Consider the following 17,063-nt stretch of genomic DNA (forward strand, 5'->3'; position numbering starts at 1 on the left):
CCAGCACAGAAAGCAGAGCCAAGAGAATGACTCTCAATAACATTGCTTGTGCTTCTGGATCCAGCCATGCCTGAATCAGACATCCATTATATGAACCAACAACTTACAATTTTTGTTTAGTCCTGTTGGAATTGGGTTTCTGTCACTTGCCCATTAAAGAATAATTAAAAGCAGACAATAGCTCACGATAGCTGCCAAATGCTGTGGGAGGGAATCAAGGATCTGTGCAGAAGTGCGGCATGACCAGAATTGCATTTTTTTTCATTTAAATTATCTTTTTGACATGGTAATGCTTTCGTGTGGTTCACAATTTAGAAATCACAGCAGGGCGAAGAGCCCGCACGCCACATCGAAAGATCCTGCATGTCGCGACGAAGATCCCGCGTGCTGCAACTAAAGACCCGAAGCTGCCAGATAAATAAATAAACAAATAAATAAATATATAAAAGAAGAAATCACAAGAGACAAAACGTCTCCCTCTTACCCCTGTTCCCCAGGCACCAGTTCTCCTCTCCACAAACAACCAGCGTTATCAGTTTCTTGTAAACACTTCTAGAGATACTCTTTGCACACGCAAGCGAAGCCCCGTCCATTTTTTTTTTTTACACAAATGGCAATGTTTAGACAAGTAGAGCCCCAAAGTATAGCAGACCTTGGTGGGAGCAGGGGGAGGACAGGCCCCACTGCCGGGGGCGATGGGGGTGATTCTGCAGGAGCCATGGGAAGCCACAATTTATTGAGCCTCTGCTATTCACATTGTCCGGCACCTTCCTTTCTTCAGTTGACATTACATCTATGACCACTTCATGTCAGTTCATAGAGTGTATCGTCAGTTTCATTTTCTCACAGCTGCATATAGTATTTCACACGGGGTGTACCATAATTTATGCAAATTATGGCCCCTCCAGTCTCAAGCCCCCTCTCCACTCTGTTCTGGACAAGGGCCTTTCAGCCCATCAGCCACCCCCATGGCCTCAGTTGATGGACGTTGACGGACCCAGCCCTTTCCTGTGACAAGCAGTGCTGCCATGTGTCATCTTGCACAGATGCTGTTTCACACTCGTGTGAGCACAGCTGAAGAATAAGTCCTTAGGGACTTGGGGGTCACAGGACACTCGCTGCTGTCATTTGGTCAGCTCTGCCCACGTGTCTTTCCCAGGTGATGTGCCAGGTCCAGGCCCCCACAGGGACCACAGGGCCCATTTCTCCTCAGCCTCACTGGCAACTGGTTCTCAGCCTTTTTGATTTGTGTCACTCTGGTAGGTAAACACTAACTAAAGACAGAGGAGCCTCGGTGTGGTTTTAATCTGTGTTTCTCTTATAAGTGAGTTTGACCATTTTTCATAGGCTTCAGGGCCATTTCTATTTCCTTTTCCATGAACTGGAAAAGGAATTAGAGAATTATGCTCAAGAGGATCGATTCAGAGAAGGGGACGTGGAGGGAGGCCTGATTGGAGGCAGGTGCCACTTTGGGGGGGTGGATCAGGAGAGAGACGGAACTTGGCTCTGAGCTGTGGTGTGAAAGACGGCGCTGGAGATGATGAGGTCGAAAGATTGGAATTTGGTGACAGATGGGCCACAGGGGCCAGGGAGGAAGGACCAGGGTCAGGCCGGTCCAGCGTGGTGACTTGGGTGATGAGAGGGGGCAGGGAGGAAAGGGAGGACAGTGGGGCCACCAAGGGAGATGGAGGATCCCAGCAGGGGCCCTGCACACTCTCCACCCCACATCGTGACTGATGCAAAACACCAACCTGACGGCCACACGCCCCTGCTCACATGCTTCAGTGGCCACAAACCCTGGTCAGGGACCCTGCTGGCTTCCAGCCTCAAGCCACCTCTCGGCTCCCTCTTCTCGGGCCTTGAGCACACCCAGCCTCCAGGACGGGCTCCTTACATGGCTCCTCCCTTCACCGGCTGCATCCTGCGATTCCTGCAGGTCTCAGCCATGGTATCTCCTCTCGGGGAACCATTCCGGACCCCAACCGATGTCGAGTTCCCTCGGAGAAACTCGGGACCACGGTCCTCTCTGAGCCATCGTCATCTGATTCATGTCCATCCCCCACTGGGCTGTAACCACTGTTGCCTCCCCAGAGTGGATGCCAATGAATGTGAATGAATGAACAGATGAATGAATGAAGGGCAGGGTACCGTGGGTAGCAAACAGGGGGCAAATACGAGACGAGGGTTTAGGAAGTAAAAGAGCCTGCAGTTCAGACTTCCCTGGTGGTGCAGTGATTAAGAATCTGCCTGCCAGTGCAGGGCACAAGGGTTCCAGCCCTGGTCTGGGAAGATCCCACATGCCGTGGAGCAACTAAGCCTGGGCGCCACAACTACTGAGCCTGCGCTCTAGAGAGCGAGAGCCACAACTACTGAGCCCACGTGCCACAACTGCTGAAGCCCGTGCGCCTAGAGCCCGTGCTCCGCAACAAGAGAAATCCCCGCTTGCCGCAACTAGAGAAAGCCCGCACACAGCGACAAAGACCCAATGCAGCCAAAAAAAAAAAAAAGACCCTGGAGTGGGCTACCTCTGTTTGAGGCACAGGGACTCTCGGTGCTTCCCTGGCGCCCCCTCTAGGTGGAGCAGGAATTCTGTCCATTTGGTGGTACATGTCTGCATCCCGATGCTGAGAAGAGATTCCCCACACAGAGCCGGCACCACTGCAAGTGTCTGCGAACAGGAGCAGGCGTGGGAACAGGCGTGGGAACTGATGGGCTGGGGCCCAGGTGGACGTTTCATGACAAGGCATCCCTTCGGCAGGTATCTCTTGTGGGCCTACTGTGCGCCAGGCACTCTACAGGGACGGGACAGGGTCCCTGCCCTCAGGGAGCAGGCATCGTGGAGCAGAGGGGCAAGAGAGTTGTGTGTATACACACACACACATATTTTTTTCTTTCTTTTAAAATAATCCATGCACATGGCAAAAGATGTCAAACAGGATGTGAGAATGGACACGACAAATAATTCTCCGAGCCCTGACCCCTGGTTCTCCAACACCCATCCCCAGAGGTAAACCACTGTGATTGGAAATAATCTAAGGTCAGAACATTGGGGGTTTCTTTGTTCATTTATTTTGTTTTTAATTTATTTTACTGAAGTATAGATGATTTACAATGTTGTGTCAGTTTCTGGTGTGCAGCAAAGCGATTCAGTTATACATATATATATATATATATATAATGGTTTGCATCTGCTAATCTCAAACTCCCAATCCATCCCTCCCCCACCCCCCTTCCCCTTGGCAACCACAAGTCTATTCTCTATGTCTGTGAGTCTGTTTCTGTTTCGTAGATAAGTTCATTTGCGTCATGTTTTAGATTCCACATATAAGTGATATAGTATCGTATTTATCTTTCTCTGTCTGACTTACTTCACTTAGTGTGATAATCTCTAGGTCCATCCATGTTGCTGCAAATGGCATTATTTCATTTTTTATGGCTGAGTAGTATTCCATCATATATATATATACATATACCACATCTTCTTCATCCATTCATCTGTCGATGGGCATTTAGGTTGTTTCCATATCTTGCCTATTGTAAATAGTGCCGCTATGAGCATAGGGGTACATGTATCTTTTTGAATTATAGGTTTGTCCAGATATATGCCCGGGAGTGGGATTGCTGGGTCATATGGTAGTTCTGTTTTTAGTAACCTCCATACTGTTCTCCATAGTGGCTGCACCAACTTACATTCCCACCAACAGTGTACGAGGGTTTCCTTTTTTCCACACCCTCTCCAGCATTTGTCATTTGTAGACTTTTTAATGATGGCCATTCTGACCGGTGTGAGGTGATACCTTTTTGTAGTTTTGATTTGCATTTCTCTAATAATTAGCGATGTGGAGCATCTTTTCATGTGCCTGTTGGCCACCTGTATGTCTTCTTTGGAGAAATGTCTATTTAGGTCTTCTGCCCATTTCTTGATTGGGTTGTTTCTTTGTTATTGAGTTGTTTGAGCTGTTTGTATATTTTGGAAGTTAAGCTAAGAAGAACATTTGAAGAGGACTCCAGATCTCACGGGAAAGGGGGCCCCGGGAGCAGCCCCCCAGGACTCAGGCATGGCTGAGCCTTCCAGACACTGGCCCAGGGCTCCTCCAGCTCCCAGAGCAGAGAAGCCGGGAGGGGCTGCTACAGGACTGCCTCTGCCTGCCCTGCTCTCCCCGTTTCCTGGGGGTAGGGCCTGCTGACTCGGCCCTGCAGGCCTTCAGTTCTCTCTCTCTGTGAGAAATGCTCAGACCCTGGGAAGATCTGGGAGCCACGGGAGCCAGCAGGAGAGATGGGGCTCTGTGGGGCCCCGCCAGGCTCGGGGCAGATGCCCAGGCTTTCAGGGAGCAGTGCACGGGGACAGGGGTCAGCGGGGTCACAGACCAGCAGCTGTCCCCGAGACCCCCGAGGGGCCCTGGGCCCTGGCAGCTGCATGGCTCTCAGCTGTTAGGCGGGCTCCGTGCTGACAGGGGAAGGAGGGTGGGTCTGGGTGGGGAGTCTGGAGCTGGCCGTGGGCCCAGTGGGTTCCAGAGCAGACCAGCCCTGAGGCCCATGGGACCCTGGCATTTCCAGGGCAGACCCAGAGGGAGCAGACATAGATAGGCCTGGCCGCTCAGGGAAAGAAGATCTAGAATGATGAGGCCAGGGTGACAGAGGGGCCCAAATGCCTGAGCGTGGGTGATTAAGTCCCACCCCAGCGACCTCCGGACTCTGAGGCCAGGCGCGTAAGCTCCCCCTCTGGTCTCCCCTCTCCTCGGCCAGACTCCCAGTGCTCTGGGTTCTCTTGAGCGTAATGAGTTCTACGCAGGCGACCCCTGGATCAACGCCTCTGATCCTCACGCCTCACCAGAGCCCGGATCTGTCATCCCTGATGTCCTGGGAGGCTGGGCCCATCTGGGTGCCCCCTTCATCCCGACCTGCCCCAACAGACCCAGGCATCCCCTCCTCCCACATGCTCCCAGGCACCTGGGTTGCTCCCTGGGACTCCTCTGAAGTCTGTCCTTGCTGGGTGGCCCAGTTGGTCAGTATGGCACAGAGGAGAGACAAGGGATTGGAGTTCAAATCCCAGCCCCATTGCTTACTTCGGCCAGTGATCTTGAACCTCTTGGAGCCTGCCAGAGGGTTAGATGTGATCTCTATGTCAAAGTACACACAGTTGGTCCTCAGAAACGGTAATTCCCTTTCCTTCCTACCCAAGCTGTGTTTTCTCCCCAACTTAAACTTAAGAAAAAAAAAGGGGTGTGGGGGGGAATTCCCTTGTGGTCCAGTGGTTAGGGCTTAGGACTTGGCGCTTTCACCGCTGTGGCCCAGGTTAAATCCCTGGTCAGGGAACTAAGATCCCGAAAGCTGCGCAGCATGGCCAAAACAAACAAACAAACAAAACCCGGATGGTGGTGGTGGTGGTGGTATTTGCTGTTTCTCTTTTTATTTTATTTTCTAAATTGAGGTATTGTTGATGTACAATATTAGTTTCAAGTGTACAACATAGTCATTCAGTACTTTTATAGATTATACTCCATTTAAAGTTATTACAAAACAACGGCTATATTTCCCTTTGCTGTACACTATATCCTTGTTGCTTATCCATTTTTTATATAGCAGTTTTTATCTCTTAATCCCATACCCCTATCTTGCTTCTCCCCCTTCCTCCTCCCACTGGTAAGCACTACTTTGTTCTCAGTATCTGAGTCTGTTTGTTTTGTTATATACATTTGTTTGTTTTATTGTTTAGATTCCACATATAGGTGCTAACATAGAGTATTTGTCTTTCTCTGACTTCACTAAGCATAATATTCTCTAGGTTCACACACATTGTTGCAAAGGGGGATTGGTATTTGTGCTTTAGGTTTGGGGGCAGGAGGCTCACTTCACCAGAGCTCGGACATTGTAGCCTGGTGCTGACCTCTCTCCCCAGCTTCTGGCTCTCTGTCCTCTGGTCTGATCCATATTCAGGAGGCGTTTCCCCTCATGGTGGCAAGATGGCTGCAGCAGCTCCACCCTATGGTGTGTCTTTTCTCCCACCTCCAGCAGAAACCTTAGAGTCATTGTGTTTGGCATGTCTTAGGTTGTGCCTATCCATGGCCAATCACTGAGGCCAGAGAAATGCAACGGGCGGTTTGGTTTAGGCAAGGGAGGTGGGGGGAGGACAGGCAGTTCCTCCACAGGGTAACTGGGGTACTGTTTCCATAGGAACAGAGAGAGACTGCTGGGGGGGCTCTGTCCTCTGATGGCTCTGAAAGTGTCTCCCATCTCCCGCCTCTCCCAGCTTCACTTTGCCCTTTGCAGCACTGCCAGCCCTTTCCTAAGACACAGATTGGATGTTGTCCTTCCACTACTCAGAAACCTTCAAAGATTCCCCAAGGCACAAGAATCGATCCAAACTTCTTAGCAAGGCAGTCTAGACTCCTTGAGTCATCTGGCTCCTAAGCAAGCAGTTCCAGGCCCATCACTTCTTTCTTTCCTTTTCTTTTTTCTCTTCTCCCTCCCTTCCCTTGCATTCCCTTCTTCCATAAATCTAAAGCCCCTCCCCCTACCATACCTGGGTATATAATATACCCAAGAGAACATGTTTTGAGAACATGTTCACACAAAAACTTATACAGAGTGTTTATAGCAGCACTACTCACAATAGCCCCAAAAGTGGAAACAACACTAATGTCCATCAGCTGATGAATGGATAAACAAAATATGGTCTATCTGTACAGTGGAACAGTATTCAGTCATAAAAAGGAACGAAGCACTGATAATGCTACAACATGGGTGAACCCTGAAAACATTATGCTAAGAAGCCAGACACAAAAGACTACATACTGTATGATTCCATTTATACGATATGCCCAGAATAGGTAAATCTATAGAGCCAGAAAGTAGTTTAGCGTTTGCCAGGGGATGGGAGTGGGGTGGAGATGGTGAGTGAGTGCTAGTGGGTATGGGGCTTCTTTCTGGGGTGATGAAAATATTCTAGAAATAGTGATGATGTTTGCATAACACTGTGAATGTACTAAAAGCCAATGAACTATCTATACACATTAAAATGGTGAAATTCGGGAATTCCCTGGCGGTCCAGTGTTTAGGACTCTGCACTTCCACTGCTGGGGTCCCAAGTTCAATCCCTGGTCTGGGAACTAAGATCCCACAGACCTCGCTGGCAAAAAAAAAAAAAAAAAAAAAAAGGAAGGTATGGGGCTTCTTTCTGGGGTGATGAAAATATTCTAGAAATAGTGATGATGTTTGCATAACACTGTGAATGTACTAAAAGCCAATGAACTATCTATACACATTAAAATGGTGAAATTCGGGAATTCCCTGGCGGTCCAGTGTTTAGGACTCTGCACTTCCACTGCTGGGGTCCCAAGTTCAATCCCTGGTCTGGGAACTAAGATCCCACAGACCTCGCTGGCAAAAAAAAAAAAAAAAAAAAAAGTGAAATTCGTGTTATTATATCTCAGTAACATTTCTTTTTTAATGTAAAAAAAAAAAAAAACCTACCTCACCCCACCCCAGTCAGTCAAGACCTTTCACATCTACTTAGAGGGCCGTCTGGAGGGAGAGGCCACGTGTGTCCAACCAGAACTGGCTCTCAGGTGGCTCAGCCAGGAGCCCCAGGGTCGGGGGAAAGGAAGCATGTATCAAACAGAGAAGTGAAAAATCAGCCCAAATGGCTACTCCCAGCACTAGGGGAAGCCACAAGGCTGGCTGAGTCGGGCTAGGTGACCCTGAGTGAAGGGAAAGGAAACACCGAGGCCAGGGCTGGGCAGGGCTGGGGCATCGAGGCCTAGGAGGCAAACGTGGTAAGAGCGCAGGACTTTGCTCCTTCAGAACCATCTGCTTCATCCTTGGGCTTGTGTCTTGAAGGCCCAGGGCACGACCAGGACGAGGGAAGATGCCACCAAGGGGGATTCTGAAGGAGGTGGGTCCTAGGAGTCCAGGCCCAGCCAGGTTCCTCCACTTCATCCACCCCCATCACCAGTGCCCCCCTCCCAGAGCCTTATTTCAGAATCCTGAGCCCCAGTGAGGGGAGGGGGGAAGAGATCCCCCCACAAGCAAGTGGGATGAGGCTTCAGGAAACTGGTGACCCAGGTGAAGAGGGGCCGAGGAGCAGTCAGCTGGTAGTCGCTGGGCACCGACTTCCCGCCAAGAGCAAAAGGGAAGCATCTGGTGTCAGAGGGGCATGGGTCGCCAGACCTGTCTGCAATCTGGGGTTCTCATCCTGCTTTTTTTGTTTTAAATGCCTGCTCAGGTCCTCCCAGAGCATTGCCAACAGTCACACAACTTGTATCCAGGCAACGGGCTCTTGTTCCCATTCACGCGGAGCACCAGCTTTCTTTCCCGGGAAGCTGCACGCCACCGCCTGCCTGCCTGACACACGCCTCCCTCCCACCAGGATACAGGTCTTTTCTCCCCTCTGTAAACCACCCCATCCCACTGGGGCCTCTGGATCGTCCTTGACAAACGGGCACCAAGACATTACCATTCCCAAGGCTGTTTCAGCAGCAACATAAGAATAATTCCCAGAGCCGTGACACCCAAGGAGCCACACATGGGCTCAAACAGTAAGGGCCGGAGCCTTGTCTATTGTGGCCAAAGGCTTGTAATCTTCCCAGGCAAGGGTTTTCCAAGGCGGGGAGGGGTGGGTTTTTAGCTGATATGTGGCTTGATAAAAATACAAATGACATTCTCGAACTGCGGCAACTCTATCAGGTTGTGGAAGAGGGGCCCGGGCTCCATCCTGAGGCTGCTAAGTCACAGTGGCCCTTTGACCGTGGCTGGATGCTTCCCGTGTGGGGGATCCTGGGGAGGAGGGAAAATCAGCTCCCCAAGCTGCAGCTTGTCTCCAATTCCTGCCTTCAGAGGAGGCACTTATAAAACGAATGAAACAAAGCAGCAACTGCTTGTTTTCAGAGGGAGACCAGTTTTACCCAAGCCTGGTCCGATCTGTTGTTGATTCCACCTCACCATCAGAGGAGGAAGGCAAAGTTGCACACTGTTAGGTTAACTATTTATCTCTGACTCAAGGCATCGGCACGGGCTGCTCCCTCGGCTTGACAGCTGTGGGTTTCCAGCCTTGGCTTTGGCGTGTGAGGCAGGACGGCCGCCAGCTTAGGGCAGAAACCCACTCCACGTTTAGCCAGCGACAGCCTCTCCCCAGATGCCAGGACACACAGGTGCAAGGACGTGTTGGGGACCCTGGAAGGCCTGGCCTTCCAAGTGTTCTGGGCTAGAGGTGAGCCCCAGGCTGCTGGTGACTCGGCTGAGCCAGCGCCAGGGAATCCAGCTCTGGCGCAGCTCTGGGAGGCCGCCCCTCCCGATGGAGGGGTCAGGCTGGGACCACAGCGGGCCAGCGAGGACCGTGCTGGGCGGGCCTGGCCCGCAGCCAGCTGCTCGCTCTGTGGCCCAAGCCCAGCGCCTCCTCAGCACAGAGGCTGCGGGGGCCTTGGGAGCAGCCTTAGGAGGATCGGGGCTGGGGCTGGGCGGAACCCATTGTGACAGGCGCTGCACAGAGATCCAGGAGGGCAACATTCTTTGCTCACTACCAGGAAAAAGACAGAGCGGAAGAAAGATTAAACTCAGAAGTCACAGAATTTACTTTCATATCTCCAAAAGTTGCTTCTATGTCTGACTCAGTAGGAAATCGCAAAGCCTTGACCTTCCTGAGCGTACCGCGTCCACGGCCAGTTCTTGCTGGGCTCCTAGTGTCCATGAGGAAACAACAGCTTTCTTCCAGAGAAGCTCGACGCGGAGTAGGGATCCAGCTGCCCAAGGTCTTCCTGCTGGGCCTCCTGCCCGCAGCCCTGTCCTCCCCAGCTGGCTGCCCCCTCTCCTTCCACGGGTGGGATCTTGGCAGAGGTCTACTCCCGGGCTCTAGGTGTCTGGGAGGCCCGCACGATGGCGGGATGACAGAGGACCGAGACTCAGATCCTGACCACCTGGGCAGCAGTACAGGGGCTCCGCCTGCCCTCAGTGTCCGCGGCCCGCCTCCTAAGGTAGAGTCGGCCGAAGGTGCCCCCCACCTGCCCTTTGGTGAGGCGCCCGGGATTCACACAGATGCAGCCAAGGATGTCCTGGGGGAAGGAAAGAAAGACTGTGCGTTCGGAAAGGCCAAAATCATCGGGACTGATGTGAAAAAGCTGGACTCATCTAATGATTAGACCCTAAAGAGGACTTTATAAAATGGAAATGCAGGCCGACAAAATGCACCTTAAGTCAAAAATGTTAATTTATTATTAGAAAACTCAGAACCTTTTGAGTCTCTGAAACAAAATAAAGAAGATGACTCGGCAGGGTGACAATCAGCTGCCAAACCTGGAGACAAACTTGATCTATTTGTTTCCCAACATGAAAAAAAGTTTACCTCTTGAGGTTGAACTGGCTCTGGTTTGGCAAGAGGGGCTTGATCAGGTGGATCCCCTGTGAGGGACCCGATCCCCGGGCAGGGCCTCAGGCGGCAGAGATGAGAATGACCGAGAGCTGCTTGGAGGTCATCTCAGAATTCAGGAGGGGGCAGGCAAGCCCAGGGCACCTGAGGTGGCCTCAGGTGCAAACCATGGTTTGAGGGTCTTCCTACCTGTCTCCTGCGCTCCCAGGCTGGGCTGTCTCAGTACCATGCCCTGGGGCGGGGAGGGCAGCAAGGGGATGCTGCTTACTTATGCGTTTTACTAACAGATTTGTTTTCTGAGACTGGTTCTGGCGTTTCTGGGAAATGGTGGAGTTCAAACCTACCTTCACAAAGTATCTCAGCTCTGAAGGGGCTATGAAGACATCGGGGGTGACGGGCAGCTGTGCATAGGCGTAGAAATTCTCATAGTCAATGGCCATGTCCTCCTGGGGAGGGTAGAGCGGGTAGTAGCTGCAGAGACGGAGAGAGACAGTCAGCGGCAGCTGATTCAGGGACCACCCCCCCTCCCCAGATGGATTTCCTCTATGTCACTGGTTTCCATGGTTTCACAGACCGTCTCTCCCTTTCCTCTGTGTTTAGGGGACAGGACGCAGGCTTGTCATCCCAGGGTGGAGTTCCCTGGTAGTGGCCTGGGAAAGGTCTCGAGGTCAAATCTGTCAGAGTTCCCTGACCCCTAAGCACTCCCTTCACGGTCAGCTACTCTGTCGGGCAGGCTCACCTCCGCTGCGTCAGGATGTGCTTGAGTATTCGGCTGAACCTGTCTGAAGTTCCAGAAGAACTAGGGGAGGAAGAAAAGCAAGAAACAGAAAGTGGAACCTTGTTTATCAGTGCCTGTTTCTCCTCGGGGAGGATTTATTAAACTAGAGAGAAGCGACGCGGCCAAGGAGTGCGACAAGAAGGTACCTCTGGGGAAGTTTAAAGACCTGCCCGCAAATGCTCGGTCTGCTGAGCAGGACACTGGGTTGAGAAGGGAAAGCGCAGGAACCCCTGGTTGAGAAGGGAAAGAGCAGGAACCCCTTGCGATCAGGGCCCAGGCAGGCTATCACCAGCTCCGCATCGTGCCAGAGAACGTGGAGTCTGTCCCAGCGCGAGGCCAGCTGTAGCCGGGGTGACCCTTGCTCCTCCAACCGGAGCCAACAAACACACACCCATTCTTGCCTAGGACGCAAACTGCTCCACACTCCTTCCCATCACGGCGATGAGAGAAGTGAACTGCTGAGCCTCAGCTCAACACATCTGGCTGTGTCTGATCCTCTGCAGAGCTACACACTGTTCTGGAAGGGGGAACACCCTGCGGGGTGAATTCAGTCACCCTCTACAAGCAGGGACATCTTGTTTAGGTCACAAATGTGGCAAACAAAGAAAAGTAGATGAACTTCTATGACTAGAAATTAAGTGCAAAGACAGAATGGATGTGGTCCTTCAGGTTCTCAAACACCACAGAGACAAGTGGTAACAGAAACACATGCATCCCACCGCTCCCCTTGGGTGCAGAGAAACTCAGTGGCCAAAGGCTTCGGCAGAAAGTGCTGCTCTAGGGGCTGCCCTCTCAACCCTGCCAAGAAACCCCTTGGCCAAGGACAGGACCAGGATCCAGAGGAACTGCCTGCGGGACTGGAAAACCCTTCTCACCTACTGATCTCCTCAGCCCCCATGTGGAGCAGCAGATCGGTGGATGTCAAGCCAAAGATCATTCCATTTACGGAGAGCGTGCAGGGCTCGGACACAAAGTGTACTCGCTAAAATGAGAAGGGGTGGGACAGACGTTTGCACACCAAAGCTAGAAACTTCTTCCCCATGAAAATGGGGGTCTGCAAGGGCTGGGGGGACCAGTGAAAGGGGGACCAACCCAACGGACAGTAAATCACACGTCCGCCTGTTACAAAGAGAAGCTTAAGACGCAGGCACCACGTGTGCCTCAAAAAGGCGCCCCCGCCCTCTGCTTCCGGGACAAGCTGGGTCGCCTTCGGCACATTCGACTCTGGCTGCCTGGTTGAGGAGGGGACGCTGGTACCTTTTTGTCCTCACGAGGCAGGTCGGAGCAGCTGAAGGGCGGCTGTGGGTACACAGGCTCATGGTGCACGTCTCTCAGTGATGGGATGAAGATGAGGTGTGAGCCGGAGCTACTTTGCCAAAAAAAGCATCAGAACAGGAAGGGAAATGAGTGCAGCTGAGTTAGCATAGCTGGGTGACAGACTTTAAAGGGTCAGAGCTGGATACAAGAGCCTGCTTCCAGGGGAGAAGTTCCAAACGGAGCTCTCCTATGAAGGGGGGGTGCCGCTCCCCATGGGACACCGGGAACGAGAGACAATCTGTCCTCATTTACACACAACCACCTCGATGGGGCTCATGGCTCTCTCCCAGAACATGCTTTCTCCTGGCTCCGTATGATGTTCTACTCGAGAGAGGAAGAGGACTACTGTTTCGTAGAAAAAGGGGAGAAGAAACGGAGATCTAGGAAAGCAGGAAAGACAAGGATTTGACTGAAAATCCTCAGAGCCAGATCTGAAGCCAAAGTTCTGACTCTTCACACTGTGTGAACAGACGTGGCTTTCAGGCGTCATGTAGCCTCCCTGCCTGGGGGCCTCTTCCCTCGGGAGGGACCCGGCAGGCTGAGCAGATCTGGGACGGGAAGGCACAGCAGGTTCTGGTTCGCCAAGAGCCCGCACCGCCCACCCCTCCCGCACAGGGAATCAAGGCCCTTGGTTTTTCTTTCTCAGCAGCCTGTCTTACAAAGATGAAAGAAATATCTAACAGCAACAGTAAAAGCAGAGATGACAGACATTTCCTTTGACGGAGGCAGGAGAATCTCTAGGGTTACAAGATGTAAGTGAAGAAAAACCCCGTAACTCTAGAGGCCAACTCTTTAACCTCTCCAGCCACGCAGAAGAAAGGGGGAGAAAACCTGTCCTTGGCGGGGTGGGGTCTATTGTAAAGACGGAAAGTGTTACTTTGGGGCGAGTTTAGCAGCCACCAATAGCTCTCACTTATAGCACTCTCTCTTGCTTAAGACGCAGTGGCTTCCCAGAGGCAGGTACAGCCACCTGTGCAGGTATAGGGATGTGGCTGCCTCTCACATGGGATAAAGGTGTTGGTGATGGTTGTCACACTTGTCACTTGTTTGTCAGGCCCGCTCAAAGCGTGAACTGAGGCTTCTGCAGCGGAAATTCAGAATCTTGAGACCAAAGGCACTTTGCGAATTAGTTATAGTTCCTTTGACATTGAAAGTTAAGTGCCTCTAAGTAGCCAAGTCTACCAATTTGGGTGCTGAAGTCTGGCAGACAGACCGGGGGGTGACCCGAAGGGGACAGTCTGTGTTTCAGATCCCCGGGGCTCAGTCCGTAATGGACACGAAGGGTGGAGGCACGGCTGGCCGCCGTTAGGAGATGGACTCGCTCTGCTTCTGTGCAGGCTCTGGCAGAGCAACAGTTAAGGAGGAAACGGGCCTCTGGCTCAGGGTTATAGGCTGGCTGTAGGGGGAGGGATCCGAGAGAAAATTCCAACTATGCTGAGTATTGCACAACTTCATACATCACGGTGGGGAGGAGCCTTGCAGCCGCTCCCTCCCTCAAGCTCCCCCCACGGCCCCCCCCACCCCGGGCTCTTGCTGGGCTCTTGCGAGGGGAGGTGCTTCCTCACTGGCTCTGGTTTTCGCTGATAAATCAGCTTAATGCTCTGCGTTTCTGACCTCTCAGAATAAAAATAAATTCCCCCCAAAGGAGGGCCATTTTTATACTGTTTTGGGAAGGGTGGGGCAGCCCCTCTCCCCCGAGGCACACACTGGCCTCAGATGAAAGTGCCTGGTGGTGCTGGGAGCTCACCCTCAGGACAACAATGCCTGGTTTGTTCTTTGTTTGTAGCACTGCTGTCAATACCATATGGGGTGAGGAACCCAAAGCAGAACCCCATCTCAAATCGAAAAGCACCCAGCCTGCGCAAGGGCACTGCCCCGCAGTCCCTGCCTATGCTATCCCAGAGGGGACCTGAGGGCTGATAAAACAGGGACACCAGCCCTGCTCCCGTGTTTCGGGATTTATCTCCTGAGGAGTGCTAGGAGCCTCCAGGTCTAACAAACTCATTCAGGGTCACAACAAACCTGGGAGGCAGAGGGAAGGCACCTATGTTATCGCACTTGGAGGGAGGGAGGGGCAGATCCAGCTGCAGGCTGTCACCTGCGCGATTCAAGCCCCCTGACTCTGGGGCAGTTGGGGGTGTTCTTCCCCAGTCCGAGAGGCCTACGACACTGGTCCATGCTGCTGGTACAAGAAGGTAGAGTTACAGCTAATCAAGCCTGAGATCAGGTCTCACGGCCAAGGGGCAGAAGATTATACATCTTGTTTTAAAAACCACCTTTGTTACAGACTTATTTTGAAAAGCTTAGCCTGGGGAATGTTTGCTTTTGATGAGCTCAGCTACAGGGAGGCAGATGCCCAGAGGAGAGCCACCAAGGGCAATTTCTCTCAAACCCTGGCGCTGGAGCGAAGGGACAGGAAGCGGAGGTGTCAGCTTCTCAAAAAGCTTTCTAGTTCTAGCTTAGACTCTTCCTGGAACAGAGGCTTTTCTCTCAATTTAGAACTGCCCATCTCTCATCACTGCTATGACCTTTCCCAGTCCCGTCCCTAGGGTCTGGGGCAAGCATTCAAGATCCCCACCCTCGTGAGTTTCTACGATGGTTCATACAAGCCGGCGGCGGCAGCGGCGCCCGTGAAACGAGGGAAGCACTGACTCGGGGAAGGACTTGGGCTCACCCCAAACTCTCACTCACACAAGGGATTTTGTGGTGTAAGTCATCAAACACCACCCTGGGAAGATTCCCGTGGAATACGAGTTTATACAAAAGGGAGTGAGAGGAGGAAGGAAGGAAGGAAAGAGCAAGGGAAGAGCGAATGTCTGTGTAGCCTTTTCAAGTGTGTTTATCTTTGTGTTTTACAAAGACGCCTCCTCACTCAGCATCTGTGCACTTGAAGTTCAAGGGTTCTATCTGATCTTTGTAGTTCAAAAGGATATAAGGATGGGAACTACCACGACTTTTGAACAGTTTCAGTTTCTTAATGAGAAGCCCTGGAGAAACTTAGGAAGCGTAAGGTTCTGCCCAGTATTTTGAACTCTGACCTTCGTGTCCCTTCGATAATCGTTCGTAGACATTGCTTGAAAACGTCTTCAAATGGGCTTGTCAGTAGACAGCTCTGCAAGAAAAGAGGAGACAGGTTTACAGGGGAGACGTTTGGCATTTATTCACTTGTTGAGCGCTTGTCAGATGACCCTGGGGGCCAGCCCCTGAGTGAGGAGCTGAAGGAGTCACAGTGGCCTCTGTGCTCCAGGAGCTGAGTCTAGCTGGGGGCAGGAAGGAGGCGGCGGAGAATCAGTCCTCCTCAAAGTAAGCCGAGGGGACGACTAGGAAGAAGAGTGTTTTGAAATCTTTTCTGTGGCAGGTGAAACCTCCGAGACAAAGGGAAGAAATGTCCTCAGAAGGGTCATTTGTGTTTTAAGTTCAAAGGATGGCAAGATGATGTGGGTCATGGAGCTGAGGGTAGCAGTCAGGAAGGTACTTTCACAGGTGCACCTCCGGGACCCGCGGGCACCTGCCTCAGCACCAAGGGTCGGTCGCACACCAGGAGGACCGGGACTCGGATATCTGGATCCCCCTCCCCCAGCTTCCAAACAGCTCTGTATTCTGGTGAAATGAAGCCCTCAAATTCAGTACCTTTATTAAAAATGCTCTGTGATAACGCTTTCCTGATCAGCCACAGGGATTCGTTTAGGTTGTTAGAGATGCAGGGTAAACTCAAAGAGACGAAAGTAACAGTGGGGGCTTGACTGAATGTGAGTATCCGGTATCTCCCCCTCCCAACCCCAGTCACTTACCTCTACCTGTTCATGCTTAGCATCCAGGAAAGGTCCAAACTGCAAATAAGCCCGAGGGGGAGAAACAAAGGTACCAAAAGAACAAATCAGAACCACATGTGTCTGTGAGTGCCCTCACATAACCTCTCCTAGCAGTTGTCTGTCCAGGGTCCATTGTCCCTCCAAGGCCACCTGTACAGCCTGGGACAGGCAGCAGATGGGGCAAGGGCGCCCAGCTAATATCACAGGCAGAAGGACCTGACTCCTGGATGCTAGCTGTTTTGCCTCCTACAATACCGGGCTTTTTTCTTTCTCAACCCAGCAAGGGAAATCTACCTCCGTGCAGTTGTATTTTGAGTTTTCAGAAGAGGTGAGTTCACAAACTGGAGTAATGAGACAGAGGTGGGAATACTGTAAAGTCAGTGCAGGGTGGCAAAACAGCTTGGGCTTCTGGATTAATTCCACGCACACCTCACCTCGCCCAAGATGTAGGCTGAGCACTAAGAAATATTTTTAAAAAGGAGAGTCCCACACTCTTCCTAAAAATTTAGAACCTCATCAGACCTTCTTCTAAGACTGACCCCCCAGTTTTCCCATTGGTGCCTCCCCGGGTGAAGCTGTCCCAGGAGGGCCTCCTACCAGGATGCAGACGTCGGGCTGGTCACGGTTGATGACGGTGATCAGGTCGAGCAGGGGGTCAAACGTGATGCTGTCAGATGTGGTGTATGGCCCACAGGCCACCAGGACCATGATTTGCTCAGAATCTAAGAAAGAAAAGATTGTTAAGATGCTGATGAGAGGACGCTGGGATGGTGGGAGAAAGGACAGTTAGGGAAAG

The 17,063-nt window shown here is 51.9% G+C and overlaps 1 protein-coding gene across 1 annotated transcript in view; it reads right to left on the bottom strand.

The window, feature by feature from the left end:
• Positions 1-9,896: 9,896 nt before the first annotated feature.
• POLA2 (DNA polymerase alpha 2, accessory subunit) overlaps positions 9,897-17,063 on the bottom strand; it is a 26,612-nt gene continuing 19,445 nt past the window's right edge. Inside the window, exons 11-18 of the mRNA XM_007462010.1 lie at positions 16,865-16,989; positions 16,247-16,285; positions 15,494-15,567; positions 12,396-12,504; positions 12,014-12,120; positions 11,100-11,159; positions 10,705-10,831; positions 9,897-10,046 (exon numbers count right to left, since the gene is read on the bottom strand). Coding sequence (XP_007462072.1) covers positions 9,897-10,046; positions 10,705-10,831; positions 11,100-11,159; positions 12,014-12,120; positions 12,396-12,504; positions 15,494-15,567; positions 16,247-16,285; positions 16,865-16,989 — 791 coding nt within the window. The remainder of the gene's footprint in view (positions 10,047-10,704; positions 10,832-11,099; positions 11,160-12,013; positions 12,121-12,395; positions 12,505-15,493; positions 15,568-16,246; positions 16,286-16,864; positions 16,990-17,063) is intronic.

The sequence above is a fragment of the Lipotes vexillifer genome, unplaced genomic scaffold, assembly GCF_000442215.2.
Source record: "Lipotes vexillifer unplaced genomic scaffold, Lipotes_vexillifer_v1.1 scaffold1129, whole genome shotgun sequence".
Classification (NCBI taxonomy): domain Eukaryota; kingdom Metazoa; phylum Chordata; class Mammalia; order Artiodactyla; family Lipotidae; genus Lipotes; species Lipotes vexillifer.